Raw genomic sequence first — 16,910 nt, forward strand, 5'->3', positions numbered from 1 at the left:
CACATGTCCGTCTTCATAAGCCCGGAGGATGCATAAAAGTAGGACGTTAAACCCCATTTCATTTAATTTCTTTCTTTCACTCGTATAAATCAGTCTTATTTACAGAAAGATGTGAGTGATGGACCCATAGTAAATATAACCCTTATTTTAACATATTAACACGCTGTCTTGGCTAACGTTAAATAAAATGAAATGAAATGAGTTTAACATTCTACTGTTCGGCTCCGAACTGGGCAAATAAAGACGGGCATACGCATACAGTGTACTATGAGGGAAATTTTTCCCGGACAGCGGCACTACGGCATATACTCTTATATCGAATTCCAACTGTCAAGGGATCTTTTACGTGTCAGGCCCTCCTTGTCAGGCCCTCCGTCCTGCATCACTGACAAATGAAGCACGCCGGAAAATCTGGATGAACTTTCTCGGCCAATGCAGGGATCGAACACCCACTTAGCCACCGTGACCCCCCCCCCCCCCACACACACACACACACTCGGACAAAAAAGGCATTAGGGAACAGATATAGCCTTTATGACCCCTCTCCTACTATTGTTTGGATCAAAATATTTCCTTTTTTTTTTAAAAAAAAGTACAAGTGCTTTTGTTATCAAATGGTCTGCATTGATATACAGTCGTCAGTGGGTTGTTTAGATATTATGGCAGGAAGTTGGTTAAAAATGGAAAAGAAAACCGAAACGAAATTGAAATTTAATCTTAGTGCAGGATGATAGTTATATTGCTAACAGCTAACAACAATTGCTAGGGTACTTTCATATTTAGACGTGTTTTGTCTGATCCATATTGTAGAGATGAGTTAGTTTTTTTTTGTCGTGTAACATCAGATATTGAAATCGAAACATCAAACCATTTAGAGAGGTTAGATGAACGAATGGTTAGCGCGTGCGATCTGTGACATAAGGTCTATCATTGATTCATCTGGCGGGGTTTCGATTCCCCGGTTGTACGTGACAATGAGTTTGGTCGCCTGTCCAACCTCGTGGGTCTTCTCCGGGCCCTTCAGTTTCCTCCAACTGCTAAAGACCCCTAATGCTGGGTTTCGTGCACAAATATAACTGCCAATTGTCCTGTACAGAACGACTGTCCACAAAAGAAAATATTTCTTTTTTTCATAAGAGCTGCTCGCTACAAAGTGACGCATGAGACGGGGCACCCTCAGGCCCCTACCTTAATTAAGCTACAAGCTTAACACAATATACATCAAGCATACTAAAACTGTGTAACAAATAGCGTGGGTTTCTTGCAAAATTATAACAGTGTCAATTGTCCACAAATATAACAGTGTCAATTGTCCACAAATATAACTGTGTCAGTTGTCCACAAATATAACTGTGTCAGTTGTCCACAAATATAACTGCGTCATTTGTCCTGTATCCTTCGACTGTCCAGAAAAAAAAATATCTGTTATTCATAAGAGCTGCTCGCTACAAAGTGATCGACGCATGAGACGGGGCACCCCCACCTTAATTAAGCTACAATCTAAGGTCTAGGTTCATCAGAAGAGTTTAGATGTTGAATTAACTTCAGCCAAAATAAATCAATACTTTCCTCACTCCATCCCCATTTTATATAGTCATCATCCTTTAAGATTCTATGAACGGTCTTAGTAATATTAACAATTCCCAGTTCCTCTAACAAAATCACAATCATTAAATCTCGTCTTTCACTTAAGATTCGTTCATAAGCTACGCTTGCTTCGAACTCACAGTAATGATCAACAGCGAACGTATCCGACATGCACAAGATGAATTATACTGTCTATTTTATTTCCAATCCCATCTCTCTGTGGGAGAAAGACGTGGAGATTCAACTCGTGTTCTAGTCTTGGTAAAATATTTTCCAAAATAAAATCTACATCGTCTTCACTACAGCTTAAATAGATATCGTACCGATAGCTCCGTCCTTCAGTGGCGAATCTTTGGAGTCTGAGGTGGTGGTATCGGAGTATGTAGACGAAGTATCGAAGGTGCCAACGATATCTGTAAACCAGAGATATCGCGAGTATTAAAAGAAGTACTCCTATCGATACTGATGTTATTATCAAACTTATAACGGGGGTTAACAAACAAAAGCGATTACTTATAGGTGTATCAATAATCCTCATGCCCCGCCAATCACTAGGCGTTGAACATGTATATTTATTCGGGAACATATGAAGCTTTTTAGCAAAGCTCTTGGTCTTCAGTAATCGCGCAAACCAGAGTAAATTCGCACAGGAACAAGAGTAAGGGTTGTATGATAAGTCAAGTCGTGATAAAACTTGTATTGTTTCATAAGAAAACGAATGTTTGTTGATTGTCGCAATTTGATTAGACGTCAAGTTTAATCTTCGCAGCGACGTTAAGTTTCTAAAATAATCGTTTTTCCACCATGAAATATGATTGTAACTTACATCAAGAGACTCCAGCTTCGGCATTATTCTTGGAATAACAGGAGGTAATGATCCAATACCGGTATCAGAAAGTTTCAGAACTTTTAATTTGGTCAATGTTGCAAAGAGTTCGTCGAAGTATTCGTTTGATTTTGAGTAAAGGTGGCTTTTGGATAGTTCCAATTTTTCTAGGTTTGCGCAACTATTTAATGCCCCTACATACAAGTGATGCGCGTGTTCGGCGTTGCCCTTTAAATAAAGATTAATTAGGCTGGAACTATTAAAGGCGTGATCCCTGATCCGAAATGCTGATCCTGAATTGTAGTTGATGAAAACTGTGTGCAAATTTGGGAGTCTGGAAAATGTATTGTCCTCCAAATCTCGTAATGGGTTAGCAGAAATAGAAAAGATTTGAAGACACTTCATACACACCCTGCACGTTTCAAGTCAGTAGCTTGAAGCGTATATATGGTATTAGTGTCAGTGGCTTGTGGCACGAAATAACAGTATATTGTCGCATACATAATATATTATGTCAACGCTTGGGCGACATAATATATTGTGTTGACGCTCCAAGCGTGTTAGCATATTAGACCTGTAGACTCAGTGGAATGTACGCGTCATCAGAGCGGATCCAGGGGTTGGACCATGGGGACCGGTCCACCCCCTTAACAATAGAAAGTGTCCCTGTAAATAAAAGAGGGCATCCTTATCAGAAAAAGGGCACCTGTGATGTCAGAATTTCAAAAAAGGGCACTTTTCTTTCGGATTAGGGTTAGGGTTAGGGTTAGGACACAGAAAAGAGAGAAAAAACAGAAAAGAAAAAAACAATCGAAACTTACCGATTCCATGATGGAAAATACCGCCAAAATATGTCTCCAAAGCATTCATTGGTTATCAAAGCGCCAATTAAATCTATCGTTGCAAGTTCATGCCTAGTCACCTCCATCCTAGTTCCAAGCGTTGACATAATATATTATATCGCCCAAGCGTTGACATAATATATTATGTATGCGACAATATACTGTTACTTCGTGCCACAGGCCACTGACACTAATACCATATATACGCTTCAAGCTACTGACTTGAAACGTATCGCCTGTCATACAATCTAGACCCCGTCGTGGCATAAATCGAATAAAATTGTCATCCATGTACAGACGTGTTAAATTAGGAAACATTGCTTTATTATCGGCACAGAACTTGGGAAAATTGACCAAAGCATTTTCTGATAAAACCAACTCCGTTAAGGTCGGAATCGGTTTCGAAATCAGTTTCGGAATGGGTTTCGGAATCGGTGAAAAATCCATCTCTTGTATCCAACACGTACGTAAACTAAGGACGGAGAGATTTTTCAGGTGAGTGAAGTCAGTGTGGTTGTAATAATTGATATAAGTCGAGTTCATTACAATTTTAGATACTGGGCTGTTCTTCATCGCAGAGAGGAAGTATGTTTTGCTCAATCTATCCTTAAACGTTAATTTAATCAATTGAAGCTCTTGAAGCTTCGGACTTACCACGCCCATCAAACAATAATATAACAGTCCATATTTTATTTTTTTCTCTTTATAAATTCCTAGTATTTGAAGCTCTTTTAAGCTACGGAATGCAAACCGCGAACAGTAGCTCAAATTATTTGCTTTTAAGTAAAGATGCGTCAAAGACGAAACATTAGAAAAGGTGTCGTTTTTTATATGTGGTAAAAAGTTATCCGAAAATGTGAGCTGTGAGATATTGGCTGGTAATTTGGGAATGTAGGATAATAAGTGTCGGTGCCCAGAACACACGGCAACATTCCCCGTACAATTACACATGTTATCTCCACAAGAGTAACTATCGATCATCACGTCGGGTATTTCGTGTAAAGTTCCATCTTGGTTCGCCTTTGATGAAAGAACAATAGAGGAATTAGCTGAAGTTCCATTAGGGCTTAGATGAATTCGCCGGCTATAGGCCGCATCAAGGAGAAAAATAATCCCAAGTACGCTTTTATAGATATCCATGGCGTCTTATCTACACTTGTTTAACGGGAAGAGTAGACTACAATCCAGAAAAGGCCTTTTAAAAAATGCATCATATAGACTGCATTGTTAATAAAAGTTACAACGGATTTATATATTTGTCACATCTGTCTATCATAAACGATGACAATTTCAAAAAATGGAAGTTCCAGACTATTCCCTCGTTCATTAGTAAAGGCCAAACATTCCTGCTGTTTTCAAGGAAAACACAATAATGTAGATTATCGATAAAAAGTTCTTGTGTCACATATTCTGTGAATATAGATTATCGAAAAAAAATATTTTTATGGCACACACTCTGTGAATGTAGATTAACGGAAAACAGTTCGTGTTGTGGCACAGATTCTGTGAATATAGATTCTCTGTCAAAAAGTTCTTGTTGTGGCACAGATTCTGTGAATGAAGATTATCCCCCCAAAAAAATCTTGTTGTGGCATAACTTCTAAGAATATAGATTATCGATAAAAAGTTTTTGCTGTGACATTAATTCTTTAAACGTAGACACAGTCTGGTCACCAACTCTCGATAGCTGCGAGTTCATGACATTGTGGTGTATTCATTACAGGTGAGAGCCTTTGTTTATTTCTCGTGTACAAACATTGAACTATAATAATATAAAAACAATAGTTTACATACTAAAACATCTATAATAAATTACATCTATTTAAACAGAGAGAGAGGGAGAGAGAGAGGGGGGAGAGGGGGGATAACGTCCACTGTGGTCACTATGGTTCGGACATTATGTACCAGTGATGATTGTTTGTTTATGGAGAGAGAGAGAGAGGGGGTGGAGAGAGAGAGGAAGAGAGAGAGAGAGAGAGAGGGGTTAACGTCCACTCGACACAAACTAGGTCATTTCGGGACTAACACATGGTTCAATCCTATTTCAATAATTTGCTTGCGCGTAGGGGTCTTTAGCAGTGGGGGGAAAGCGAAGGACCTAGAGAAAACCTACGAGATTGGACTGGCGACCCTACTCTTTGTCACGTTCTACTGGGAAATCGAAACCCCGCTAGTTGACTCAATGACAGACCTTATGATACAGCGCGCCCGTGCTAACAATTCGGCCATCTACCCGCCCTACCTACGAGATTGGACTGGCGACCCTACTCTTTGTCACGTACTACTGGGAAATCGAAGCCCGCTAGTTGACTCAATGACAGACCTTATGATACAGCGCGCACGTGCTAACAATTCGGCCATCTACCCGCCCTACCTATTTAAAGGGTGTATGACTCTATTTTGTTAAACTTTGAAATAGACAAAAATGGTTCTAAAAGCATATATTACTGTAATATGAATGTATGTAAAGTGGTTTATATTCACTTTTTGACAAAAAATATTTTAATTTCTAATCAATTATGTTCGGTGACATACGTGAACAGTTCAAATTGATCGGCAGTAGTTTACACCTGGTGAATGCATTCTTCACGTTTTTTAAATTATTATTTTGTCGTTTGTGAATCAGCCTTTACTAATTATTTCCACATTGTATTGTAGGATATGTTTGTATTTGTTCATTAGAAAATGGCACCCGAAACCATAGGGTACACGACCCGTGTACTGATTATATAATGTTAATTGTGCCTTAAATATTGGATATTAGGATCCTATAATTTCACGGTCAGATCACAGCATCTATATTGATTGAAATTGAGCAATATTGAATTCCAATTCGTGTTTCTAATTTCGAATATTATGAAAAATATTGAGTTGGAGACTTAGCTCCTTTAAAGGTGTAGCATCAAGACATTAAGTGTCATAAACAAAATCAGAGATTCGCCTGATTATTAAAAATTCAGCCTATAACCAACGTGAGGGGTACCAATAGATGTATGACTCGTAAAATAAATGGGCTTACCTCTAAATATCAGTGAGTCGTACATATCGGTCGGTGCTTTTCAAGGAGTTAAATTAAACTACTTCAGTTTGTTCTGATTCTCTGCTACTTGACGTGTCTAATGTTGTTGTATTTATGACTTTGTTTAAAATTAAATTTATATATCTGGATAAAGTGGTAGATTATTTATTTAAATAGCTAGGACCTGTTTAAACAAATAAGGAAATTAATTGTAACAATTCGAGTACTTCTCTTGTTTTATCCTCCAACCCGACTTCCCTATATATTATTTTATCATTCATGTGACAGTTACAAGGAAATTCTATTCCTCATGAATTCAAATCGGGTTATTGGGTCAGTCTAAACTCTTGGGGTTTTAGTTGTAATTTTGTGTGGTGTTGAAAGATGTTAGTTTATCCAAGTTATCATTTAGTACATAATGTTTGGTTGTATGGATTAGATAAAGAACAAGTGGCCCATTTAATATAAATAATACAGTATTTAAATGATTACTATGGAAACAATATGATTACTATATGAACAATAAAAACAATACAATATTCAAATGATTACTATGGTAACAATATCAAAAATACAATATTCAAATGATTACTATATGAACAATATAAATAATACACTATATCAAATGATTACTATAAATAATACAATATTTTAGTGATTACTATATTATGAACAATATAAATAATATAATATTCAAATGATTACTATATGAACAATATAAATATATGAACAATATAAATAATACAATATTCAAATGATTACTAAAAGAATACAAGATTTAAATGATTACCATATGAACAATATAAATAATACAATATTCAAATGATTACTATATGAACAATATAAACAAGACAGTATTTAAATGATTACTATATGAACAATTAAAATAATACAATATTCAAATGATTACCATATGAACAATATAAATAATACAATATTTAAATGATTACGATATGAACAATATAAATAATACAATATTTAAATGATTACTATATGAACAATATAAACAAGACAGTATTTAAATGATTACTATATGAACAATTAAAATAATACAATATTCAAATGATTACTATGGGAACAATTTAAATAATACAACAAAAGATTACTATAAATAATACAATATTCAAATATATTAACAATATAAATAATACAATATTTAAATCAAATTGATCAGGAGTAAATATCGGTTTGGTGGCTACTATCATTTAAAGAGAAGTGTTGACACGAGGGTGCGTTAATTAGCTCTCAATATAAACTTCTTCTTTTTTCATTTGCAAATTAAATTCCTAAATTATTAAGAAAACAAATAAAAGTACTGGAAGTGAATATAGATAAACAAAATATGTACTATTTAGTCTAAATGTTCACATAAAATAGTACTGGAAGGCGTAAAATAAGTAAAAGGCACTGATTCAGCCCTGGTCAGTTTGTATTACTACACCCGATGTAAAGAATGCACATGTTATCGGTGCCGTGTAGACCTGAGCTTTGCATTACCACGGGGGGGGGGGGGGGGCGAATGGTTAGCACGTGCGCACTGTATCATAAGTGCGATTCCACGGTTGTACGTGACAAGGAGTAGGGTCGCCTGTCCAACCTCGTCGGTTTTCTCCAGGACCTCCGGTTTCCCCCCACTGTTAAAAAGACCCTTAATTATTGAATTAAGATTGAACATATGTAAGTCCTGAAATGATCTAGTTTGTGTCGAGAGGGCGTTAAACTCTAACCTTTAGTGGTGTAAACCGATAACACCCAACTAGTGTAGAACATTACACCAATTCTGGTGGAAACTAGCTGCCACTTTCAGTAGTGTAACCTGCCTCGGGATGAGTGTTGCACTCAGACATTCTGATGAGGAACTTAAATAATTTACTTCCATGGGTGTGGATAAGCATTAAAGGGACTATCCCGTATTTGAACAGAGTCTCAAAACCAAAAGTCTGAGTATGTGTGAAATTTAAGCGCTAAAATATAGAGGAATGGTGTTTTGACCTTATCTCAAAATTTCAACTCAAAATTTTGAGTCGTTTGGACGTGACCGTCAAAACTGCTTATCCGGACACGTAACCCTTTTAAGTTTTCGGGTAAATTCTTTCGTTGGGAGACCTGATAATCGATTCCCGTTCATTGAGAGGTCTATACAGTGAATTACCCAACGAAAGGTAAATTGCACCTACACATTATTTTTATACAAAAAATGTCTGGTTTTATCTAGACACCGCATAATATAGCTTGGGACACTGGTCTCCATTTCCAGATGAAGACTGACGGGTTTCAGTTGTTTGAAAATTTATCACAAATATTAAGTTAGTTGCTCGGCCCTTAGGTAGAGGATTTTAAGGGATTTTAAAACAAAATTAAACAGTTTTATTCTCCAAAAAAATTATCGGGATTAGCCCTTTAAACTCAAAGGGTGTTTTGCAAATTACGCTTCCATATTAATTATTACACCACAGCGGGTGTAATTTGTTTTGTTGAAAACACTGTTGTAGAACAGTGTCGGGTTGGATGTTTTTTCAGGCCAACGTCTTCTATAAGTTCAAAAACTTAAAATTGGCTATGGAGAGAGAGAGAGAGAGAGAGAGAGAGAGAGAGATGGGGTTTTAACGACCACTCGACACAAACTAGGTTTAATTTTATTTCAATAATTCTTTAGCAGTGGGAGGAAACCGGAGGACCCGGAGAAAACCTACGAGGCGACCCTACTCCTTGTCACGTACAATCAGGGATTCAAAACCACGCCAGTTGACTCAATAACAGGCCTTATGATACAGCGCGCACGCGCTAATCATTCGGCCATCCAACCCCCCTAAAATTGGCTATGGGTCTCTATGATAATATGTATGAGTTTTAGTCCGACCCAGATTACATATAATCGTCGGCTACTTCGCTTCATTTCACAACGACATTAAATTGACAAATATCAAACTAGACCGATTCAAATTTATCTGCTGCTGGACAATTAGACAATCTGTATCAATTTAGAATTAATAAAAGCCATGAGGAAAAATCAATACACATATCCTTACAACATAGTTGAATAATGTGGTTTATTCATTTATCCACCTCACCTGAATTAAAGCTGAACTCCGGTTGCAAAAATACCGAAATAATTAAATAAAAAAAAGTTAACGCCCCCAAGCCGCCTTACTTGTTTCCAATCTGTGAAATAAATATGGCGGACATGGAGGCTTATGACCTGGAAAGGTTAGCCGATCTCACTTCCAGGTTGTTTCTTGGCGGCCAGCTGTACACATCCGGTGTTATGCTCTACACACACTTCACTATTGTTGATTCTGAATAGCAGTAATATTTAGCTTATTGGTTATTACAGCAGCTTTAGAAATTACGTTCGTTTTGTTTTTTAAATTGCTTTATCATTATCTGTACCATAAGGAGCGGCATCTTTTGGTTCAGTAGGCCTACAAATAATATGATACTAGCAGTAGTTTCATTTTACTTTTACAAGTTTCTTAAAACAATTGTTGAGTTGCCTAACGTGCGTGTTTCTAAATTCAATTTCTTGTTCCAGCTTTCTGTTATGTTTCGTAAAAAAGTAGTCTTGACTATCCCGGCCTGTTAATCAAACGTAGAATGGTCGGTAGACGGGTTAAGCGAGACTACGTTCAAAATGTTTGAAACTGATTTACAATATAAATATCGTGGTGTAATTGTCGAGATATTTGGAGACATTTATTTATGGTGGGACACCCTAGTATAGGTTAGCGAAATAAAGGCTCTTCAACAACAAACGAACGATTTCAGTTAGTATTTTCTGTGGCCGTGTCGTTTGGCTCGGTCACTTAATATAAACCAGGATGTTATCAACATCACGAGTTCATCACCAGGATTACTTTCCTATCACGGAATAAACAGTCTGTGTAAACATTGTGTTTAAAACTAAATCTCCTTAGACGTACATATATGATACGCAATATGTATTCAGTAAATATTTTGTTGTGAACAACTTTTTTTGAAGGTACAATTGAATAATTATTAATAAAATGTCGTCATTCAAGATGCCGGATCTCTCTGTTTTGGTTCAAATAGGGTGTTGATCTAGATAAACTACCAATTACCAATTTTAGTAGTAGTAGTAGTAATAGTAGTAATAGAGAGAGAGAGAAAGACCAGAAGTTGTTATATGGGACTGTCAGAGGATACCTGACAATTCAATAAAGTAATTGAATGTCATTAGATAAGAGAACACGAGAAAAATAGGAAATAGTCCGTACATTCCCTTGTTTATATTCATTCTATACCTTATAAAAACATGGTAATGCACGGACTTTTTCTGTTTTTCTTTCGTGTTCTCTTATCTAGTGGCAGTCAATTCTTTTTATGAATTGTCAGATATCCTCTCACAGTCTCACACAACAACTTTTGATCTTCAAAGGAATTGTTAGTGAGCAGAAATTCGGCCGTGTATCTGTTATCACTCGTCACATCAGTCAGTTATATAGAGGTATGACTCGTGTTTTCCTTTGGCGTTCGTCACTTCCGATTCAGGAAACCTGTATTACTCAGCTATCGTAGCAATGATATCTGTGTTAAAATTGTATTTGGAATGTGTTTAACCTCTATCACATATGTGATAATGACTAGCACCAATATTGTCCTTTAATACCAATCTGATTAAAACACAGATCCTATTTCGATTCGTTCTTTATAGTTTAAAATGAAGTTTTATTTGTCTGTAATACCCGAGGGTCTGGAAGAGTTGTTATATAACAGGCGTTCTGGATGGCGTGAGGGATTAGCCAATGAAACCATCTGTTACGTCGACTTCTTGACGTGCCATGCACGGAACTGTGGGTAAACCACTGAAAACAATGTCAGAGGCGAGGGCTGCTCGTACGACCCCTGACGCAACCTTCCAGTACAACTGGTCAAATCTTCATGTAGTGTAGGCGGGCCATCGAAAGCATAAAAAAACGAAACGAAATATAGGTCTGTATTTTAATTAGATTGCGTTAATAAATTAAAGATAGTTTCAGAAGTTTTACCCACATCAAAAATCTCATTTCAGTGTCATTGAACTGGGGAACCGCGATGACTCAATAAGTAAGGCAATGATTCACTACCCAGCAATCCAGAGTTCGATCCCGGTGATGGTCGAAAACGTTCCACGGAATTGTCAAGCGCGGTTTCCCCTTGCCAGTGGATATAGGACGGATGGCCTGCAAGGGCAGTGTCTAGTAGTTCGGATGGGACGAAAAACCGAGGTTCCGTGTACACGTTTGCGTGCACGTTAAAGAACCCTTGACAATAGGAATTCGAAGAAAGAGTAGGTCGTAGCACACAGTATGGCGTAGGTCCGTCTTCATTACAACATTCAGTGCAGAAAGTAGGACACAAGTTACAGCGAAGGACACAATTCTATACAATGAATTTTCTATTTATTACTGAGTGACGATTCGGCATGTACTTTCTAGTCTTTATCGTTTGTTTGATAAAGACATTTGTCAAAGCACTTATTATATTCAACACAATTCTATTCCGTGTACGTATTATATCCAATCATTCACCTTACTTAAAGCAGCCAAGTCTCTAACTCAATATCATCCAAAGTCTTCGACATTGAAAACACAAATTATTTGTCAATTTAAATCGACATTGATGTTGTGATCTTACCGGGAAAAGATGGGTTTCCAATATCCAATATTTAAGAGAAAATAAATATTTTACCATTGGTACACTAATCGTGTACCATAATGCTTTACAGCGCCATTTGTAACAAGGGACTTGAAGAACGAGGCTAGACATATTCCACGGTTACCTACAATCTCACCAACAATCACGTGTCCTAATCTTATTTACATCTTATTAACATACTATCCGTGTAGACTGGAATAATCAGAAGCTGGAGATAAAAATAGAAACGATTGAATGTAAATCAGTTTATATATATATATATACATTCATATTACATTATTATATGCGTTGCAACCCATTTGTGTCAATTTCTAGGCCCCAAATATTAGCGATTTAGCTCCTTTAACATACGCACTGTACCTGGGCGATACATGCATACAGAAAAAATAGGACCCACCTAAAAAAAAATTTGTTTAAAAAAAGGGTTATACTTGAAAGTTTTATAAATTGACAGACATTAGAAGAAAAAAAAGGATTAATGCACTCTTTGAAATTCTCACGTTCAGAAAAAAGATATCTATTAAGGGCAAATGCGTTGATGTTGACCTGGCTGTCTCCTTTTAACCGAGGCCAATTAATCCACATCTGATATATCGTAAAGTCCTACCAAAGCCTAAAATTTAGACATCTAATTTGCTGGTTGGGTTAGACTATCAGTTATATTATTCATGTCATTATGCATGAGAAAATGGTGGTTTAACGTCCTACTTGTCTGCACTAACCGTCATAATGAATACGTCAGACTTGTAATTATTTCCCCAAATTTCACGAATGTAGTGCGAGTTATAAATAGACAATTTTTTCCTTAATTTTTTTTTTCTCCCCTCTTCCTGCATTTTTTGGTTGACTTTTTGGTCTAGAATTGGAGAAAAGGGATCAAATTTGCCATTTCATAGCAGTTTTGGGTAATACTGATGATATTACAGCGGAGGGATAGGGGTGTAAAGTGTCTTTCTGCAGAGCAATCGTAGTGTCGGAAGTGAGATTTTCACCCCAGTCAACTCCAAATCCCCGTCGCAAAAAATCTAAACGGTCAACCCCCTACAAAATTATGATGAGGAGATTGCCTATAAAGATTGGAACCAACGGAATGTTGAGCAAAAAGCTACAGCCTAGCCTGTGATGTTACAGCCATTTAACATTCAAGTCAATGAGCAAATAATTGCTAGTCTGAGTCCATGTACTCTATGCATTGAAATTGCAATTGGTAAGGAACATAACTCGTGTATAAATCTGTATAGGGGTCAGACCACAGTTATTTAATCTGCGGGATTGCTTATTTAGAAAACTATCATCAGGAATGGAGGAATTTTAAAATTTCTAATAATAGTGGACACACATTCTGTTTGTATCCGTTTATTGAATGAAACTGTATTCACAAATTTTGATTGATTTTATAACAGACAGCTTAATCCTAGTGCGGATGGTTGGGGTGGGGTGGGGACGGTGTTGGATCGCCGAATGGTTAGCGGAAGCGCACTGTATCATAAGGGCTGTCATTGAGTCAACTGGCGTGGTTTCGATTCCTTGGTTGTACAGACAAGGGGTAGTGTCGCACGTCCAACCTCGTGGGTTTCCTCCGGGTCCTCCGGTTTCCCCCACCGCTAAAGACCCCTACGAACAAGCAAATTATTGAACCATATGTTAGTCCCAAAATGACCTAGTTTGTGTTGAGCGGACGTTAAACTCTCTCTCTCTCATTCTTTGATTGGATGGCCCCTGAAATGGATGCCCCTCTCTGCACCAGTGCACGCCACTTCGTCAGAGGGATTTTCGCTGTCTCCCAAAACTCTTTCTATACGTAAAACTGGCTGAAACAACTGATTCAAGGCGAATAACAAGGCCATAATAAACTAACAACTATCATATTTGATTTAAATTTGGTTAGCTTAGCAAATTTTGCTAAAGGCTCGTGACACAGATAATTTGGCCAATTTGCTGACAATAAAAATCACCGATAAAATATAACAAATAGGGTAAATATATTTAATACTCTATTACTTATGGGGTGATATTTATTTATTTATGATTTCTGAGATTAGGGTGGTCAAATGCGTACCGTTTGGGTTTGTCATGGGTCCAATCCTAGTGTTGTGAGTTTGAACCCATATACTTCGCCTAGCACTAGTTTGTGGTATTCGGTTGTCGCTCGCTCTCTCTCTCTCTCTCTCTCTCTCTCTCTCTCTCACACACACACACACACACACACACCCAGAGCACGATGTACACAACGTTCAAAGAAGTTCAATACGCTTTCACGCATGTATACAAGGCGTAGGAATACTATTAAACCTTTTGATCACACGGTCTACAACACGGCTGCTATATTGTCTAGTTTTGTCATTGAAAATCCTGGATGGTGAAGAATTGAATAACCGATAGTGATGAAGTAACGCAGTAGTATAATTCACATGTATTAGCTTATGGGCTCGCTTTTGTCTAGCCACGGTATGTATAGCCATGACGTCTATCAGTTCCGGCTTGCCAACTACTTTACAACGATTATTGTACTCAAATATATAGTTCTCTCGCCACACTTTTAACAATGTTCTCAATTTATAACGAGTCGCTAAATCTGTCTGACGATATCCTCTAGTGTCATCCGGCATATGTGTGTCAAAAAAAGTAGTCCTGAATGAAAAAGACGACGCTTTCGGTTCAGCTGGCGTCAAGTTGTCCATCATTTCCATCCAATCATTAAAGGTGTATGGAATTAAAATCTCGTCAATATCCACAACAACCACATAACGCGAGATACCGCGAGATCTATAAACACAGTCGTTCACTGCAGCAATTTGCCCAAAATAATGAACATCCTTCGTACCGATCAGTAATTTGTAGTTCAAAAGAGTTGCCTCCCCTCTTTTGACATAATCGTTTAAGACGATTTTGATTGATTGAGACGAAGACAAATGGTGGATTACGAAATGATTAGCTCCCAGAACTTTATCAAATTCAAGAGCTTCGACAAATCCCATAACATTCCCAAAGCTTGAATGCATCACAGAGAGACAGAGCGTGAAATTTCTCTGAACAGTTTTTTCTGGATAATGTAGAATCATACGATTGAGTGGTTTGTCTTTGATTGACGGTGTAACTGACACAGCATACCAAACCCCTGTATCATTTAGATCACACGTGACCATCATGGCACCATACCTGTATGTAAATGAAAAATACAATAACATTAGTGTAGCTTACAAAACGAAATCTAATTTCAAACACACAGTCTATTACGTTTCGTTTTTCATAGTTCAAAATTTCTCTTCAGCCATGACAAAAATTGAGCTGGCCTTAACAAATAGATGTAGCCATACACAAACGAAAACAAATCTTGATATTATTTTTACAGTTACAGACTTTTAAATGGTTTTCACAGAGTCAGAAACTAAATCTCTCGATTTAGGTCAAAATAAATGATTTAAGTTGTTTGTTCTAATCTGATCTGGTCTTATCTGATATTTCGCGGTCTCACTAATCACCGACAAGTACCGACAAATATTTCTAATTGGATTACATCACCAGTTACTATTATTTAACTTAATTACCATAACGTACAGAGTTACCCTACATTAACCGTTAATTGCAGTAAAACTGTTCGGCTGCACACAATCCAATATTGATTTTTGACTGTGTTAAACTAATAAATGATTTTGACCTAAATGAATCATGACCTAAAACATTCACGGAGTCATACTGGTTAATTTGATACCTCATATGTGGGAGTGGGGCACGGCGACGAAGTGGGATGGGCGAACATACATAGGCTACATACACACATACATATACACTTTATAGAGGGAGAGAGAGAGAGAGAGAGAGGTGTAGATAGATAGATATTGCTATAATTTTAGTACAGCATGTTAGATTCTGCATAGCCAGACACTGGGCTCAGAACTTTTCGTGTTGCATCTATTTTATTTTCGTATCTCCCTACTTAATTCTCACCGAATTTCAACATTACAATACTTACTAGAAACTTTTTTCATATTTATCCCCTGCCTTTAGAAGTAAGCAGGGGGGACTATTAAAATGTGTCCGTCTCTGTCCGTCCGTCACATCATAACTCTTGGGACACAATAACTCTTCTTCTAATTAAGCTAGATTGTTCCAAGTTGGTGTAGGTGTTTATTAGATCAATGCCTTGTGTAATACTTTTAGTAGAATTTTTGCTCGAGAAATAACATATTCGCATAATATGTGATATGTACTTAAAATACTTAAATCAACTTAGGGTTTGAATGACATATTGTGATATAAAAACACTTGTAGAGCCATAACATAACTGGTTCTATGTCAACAACATGTTAACAGATATCTCATGAGAATATTCTTCAGTAAAATTCCATTCCACCATATAAGGGTGGGTTGTCGACGTCATTGGGCTCAATTAACCAATCTCTATAATTATTTACATCATATTTGACCAATTGGATAATTGAATGTCCAAAACCAGTAGATACAAAATTAGGATACTGGTGAGAATTCGCCAGACTTCTATTAGGTTCCAGAGGGCTTACATCTGAGATCCTAGACAGCCGCGAGTCTGTCTAGGGTAGAGAAATGGTTTTAGCTTGTATTGTTATCGATTATGCTTGTATACCTGTATTCAGCTATATATATATATATAAAATATGTAGAAGCAAACTGTCGCATTGTTATTCCTGGTAAGACAGACGTCTTAAGAAACTGTAAGAAGTAAATACACAACGTGAAGCAGAAGTAAAGACAGCTAGAGACAAATTCTAGACGATCACAAGGCTACAGAAATATGTAGTAAGAAAAGATGCATGGGTCGTATGTAGGATGTGGCGACCGGTTTGACAATGTACGCTCTCCACGTCAGACAGAAGGCTCATGGTGCTACACTTGGTGGAGTCCGACGATGGGCATTTTCTGCTTAGGGTAAGCAGGGATAAACAATTTAATTGGCTGATGTTTTGGGACACAATAACTTTAGTTCTAATAAAGTGAGAGTGAT

At 37.1% G+C, this 16,910-nt stretch overlaps 1 protein-coding gene across 1 annotated transcript; it reads right to left on the reverse strand.

Moving 5' to 3' along the window:
* Positions 1–2,761: 2,761 nt before the first annotated feature.
* Positions 2,762–4,206, reverse strand: LOC126812551 (uncharacterized; the record flags this gene model as incomplete). Its single annotated transcript, XM_056103341.1, has 2 exons — positions 4,106–4,206; positions 2,762–2,825 (listed from the first exon to the last, which is right to left on the reverse strand). Coding segments are annotated over exons 1-2 (165 nt in total), but the record flags the coding sequence as incomplete, so codon positions are not given.
* Positions 4,207–16,910: the final 12,704 nt, after the last annotated feature.

This window comes from Patella vulgata, chromosome 1 (assembly GCF_932274485.2).
Source record: "Patella vulgata chromosome 1, xgPatVulg1.2, whole genome shotgun sequence".
Classification (NCBI taxonomy): domain Eukaryota; kingdom Metazoa; phylum Mollusca; class Gastropoda; family Patellidae; genus Patella; species Patella vulgata.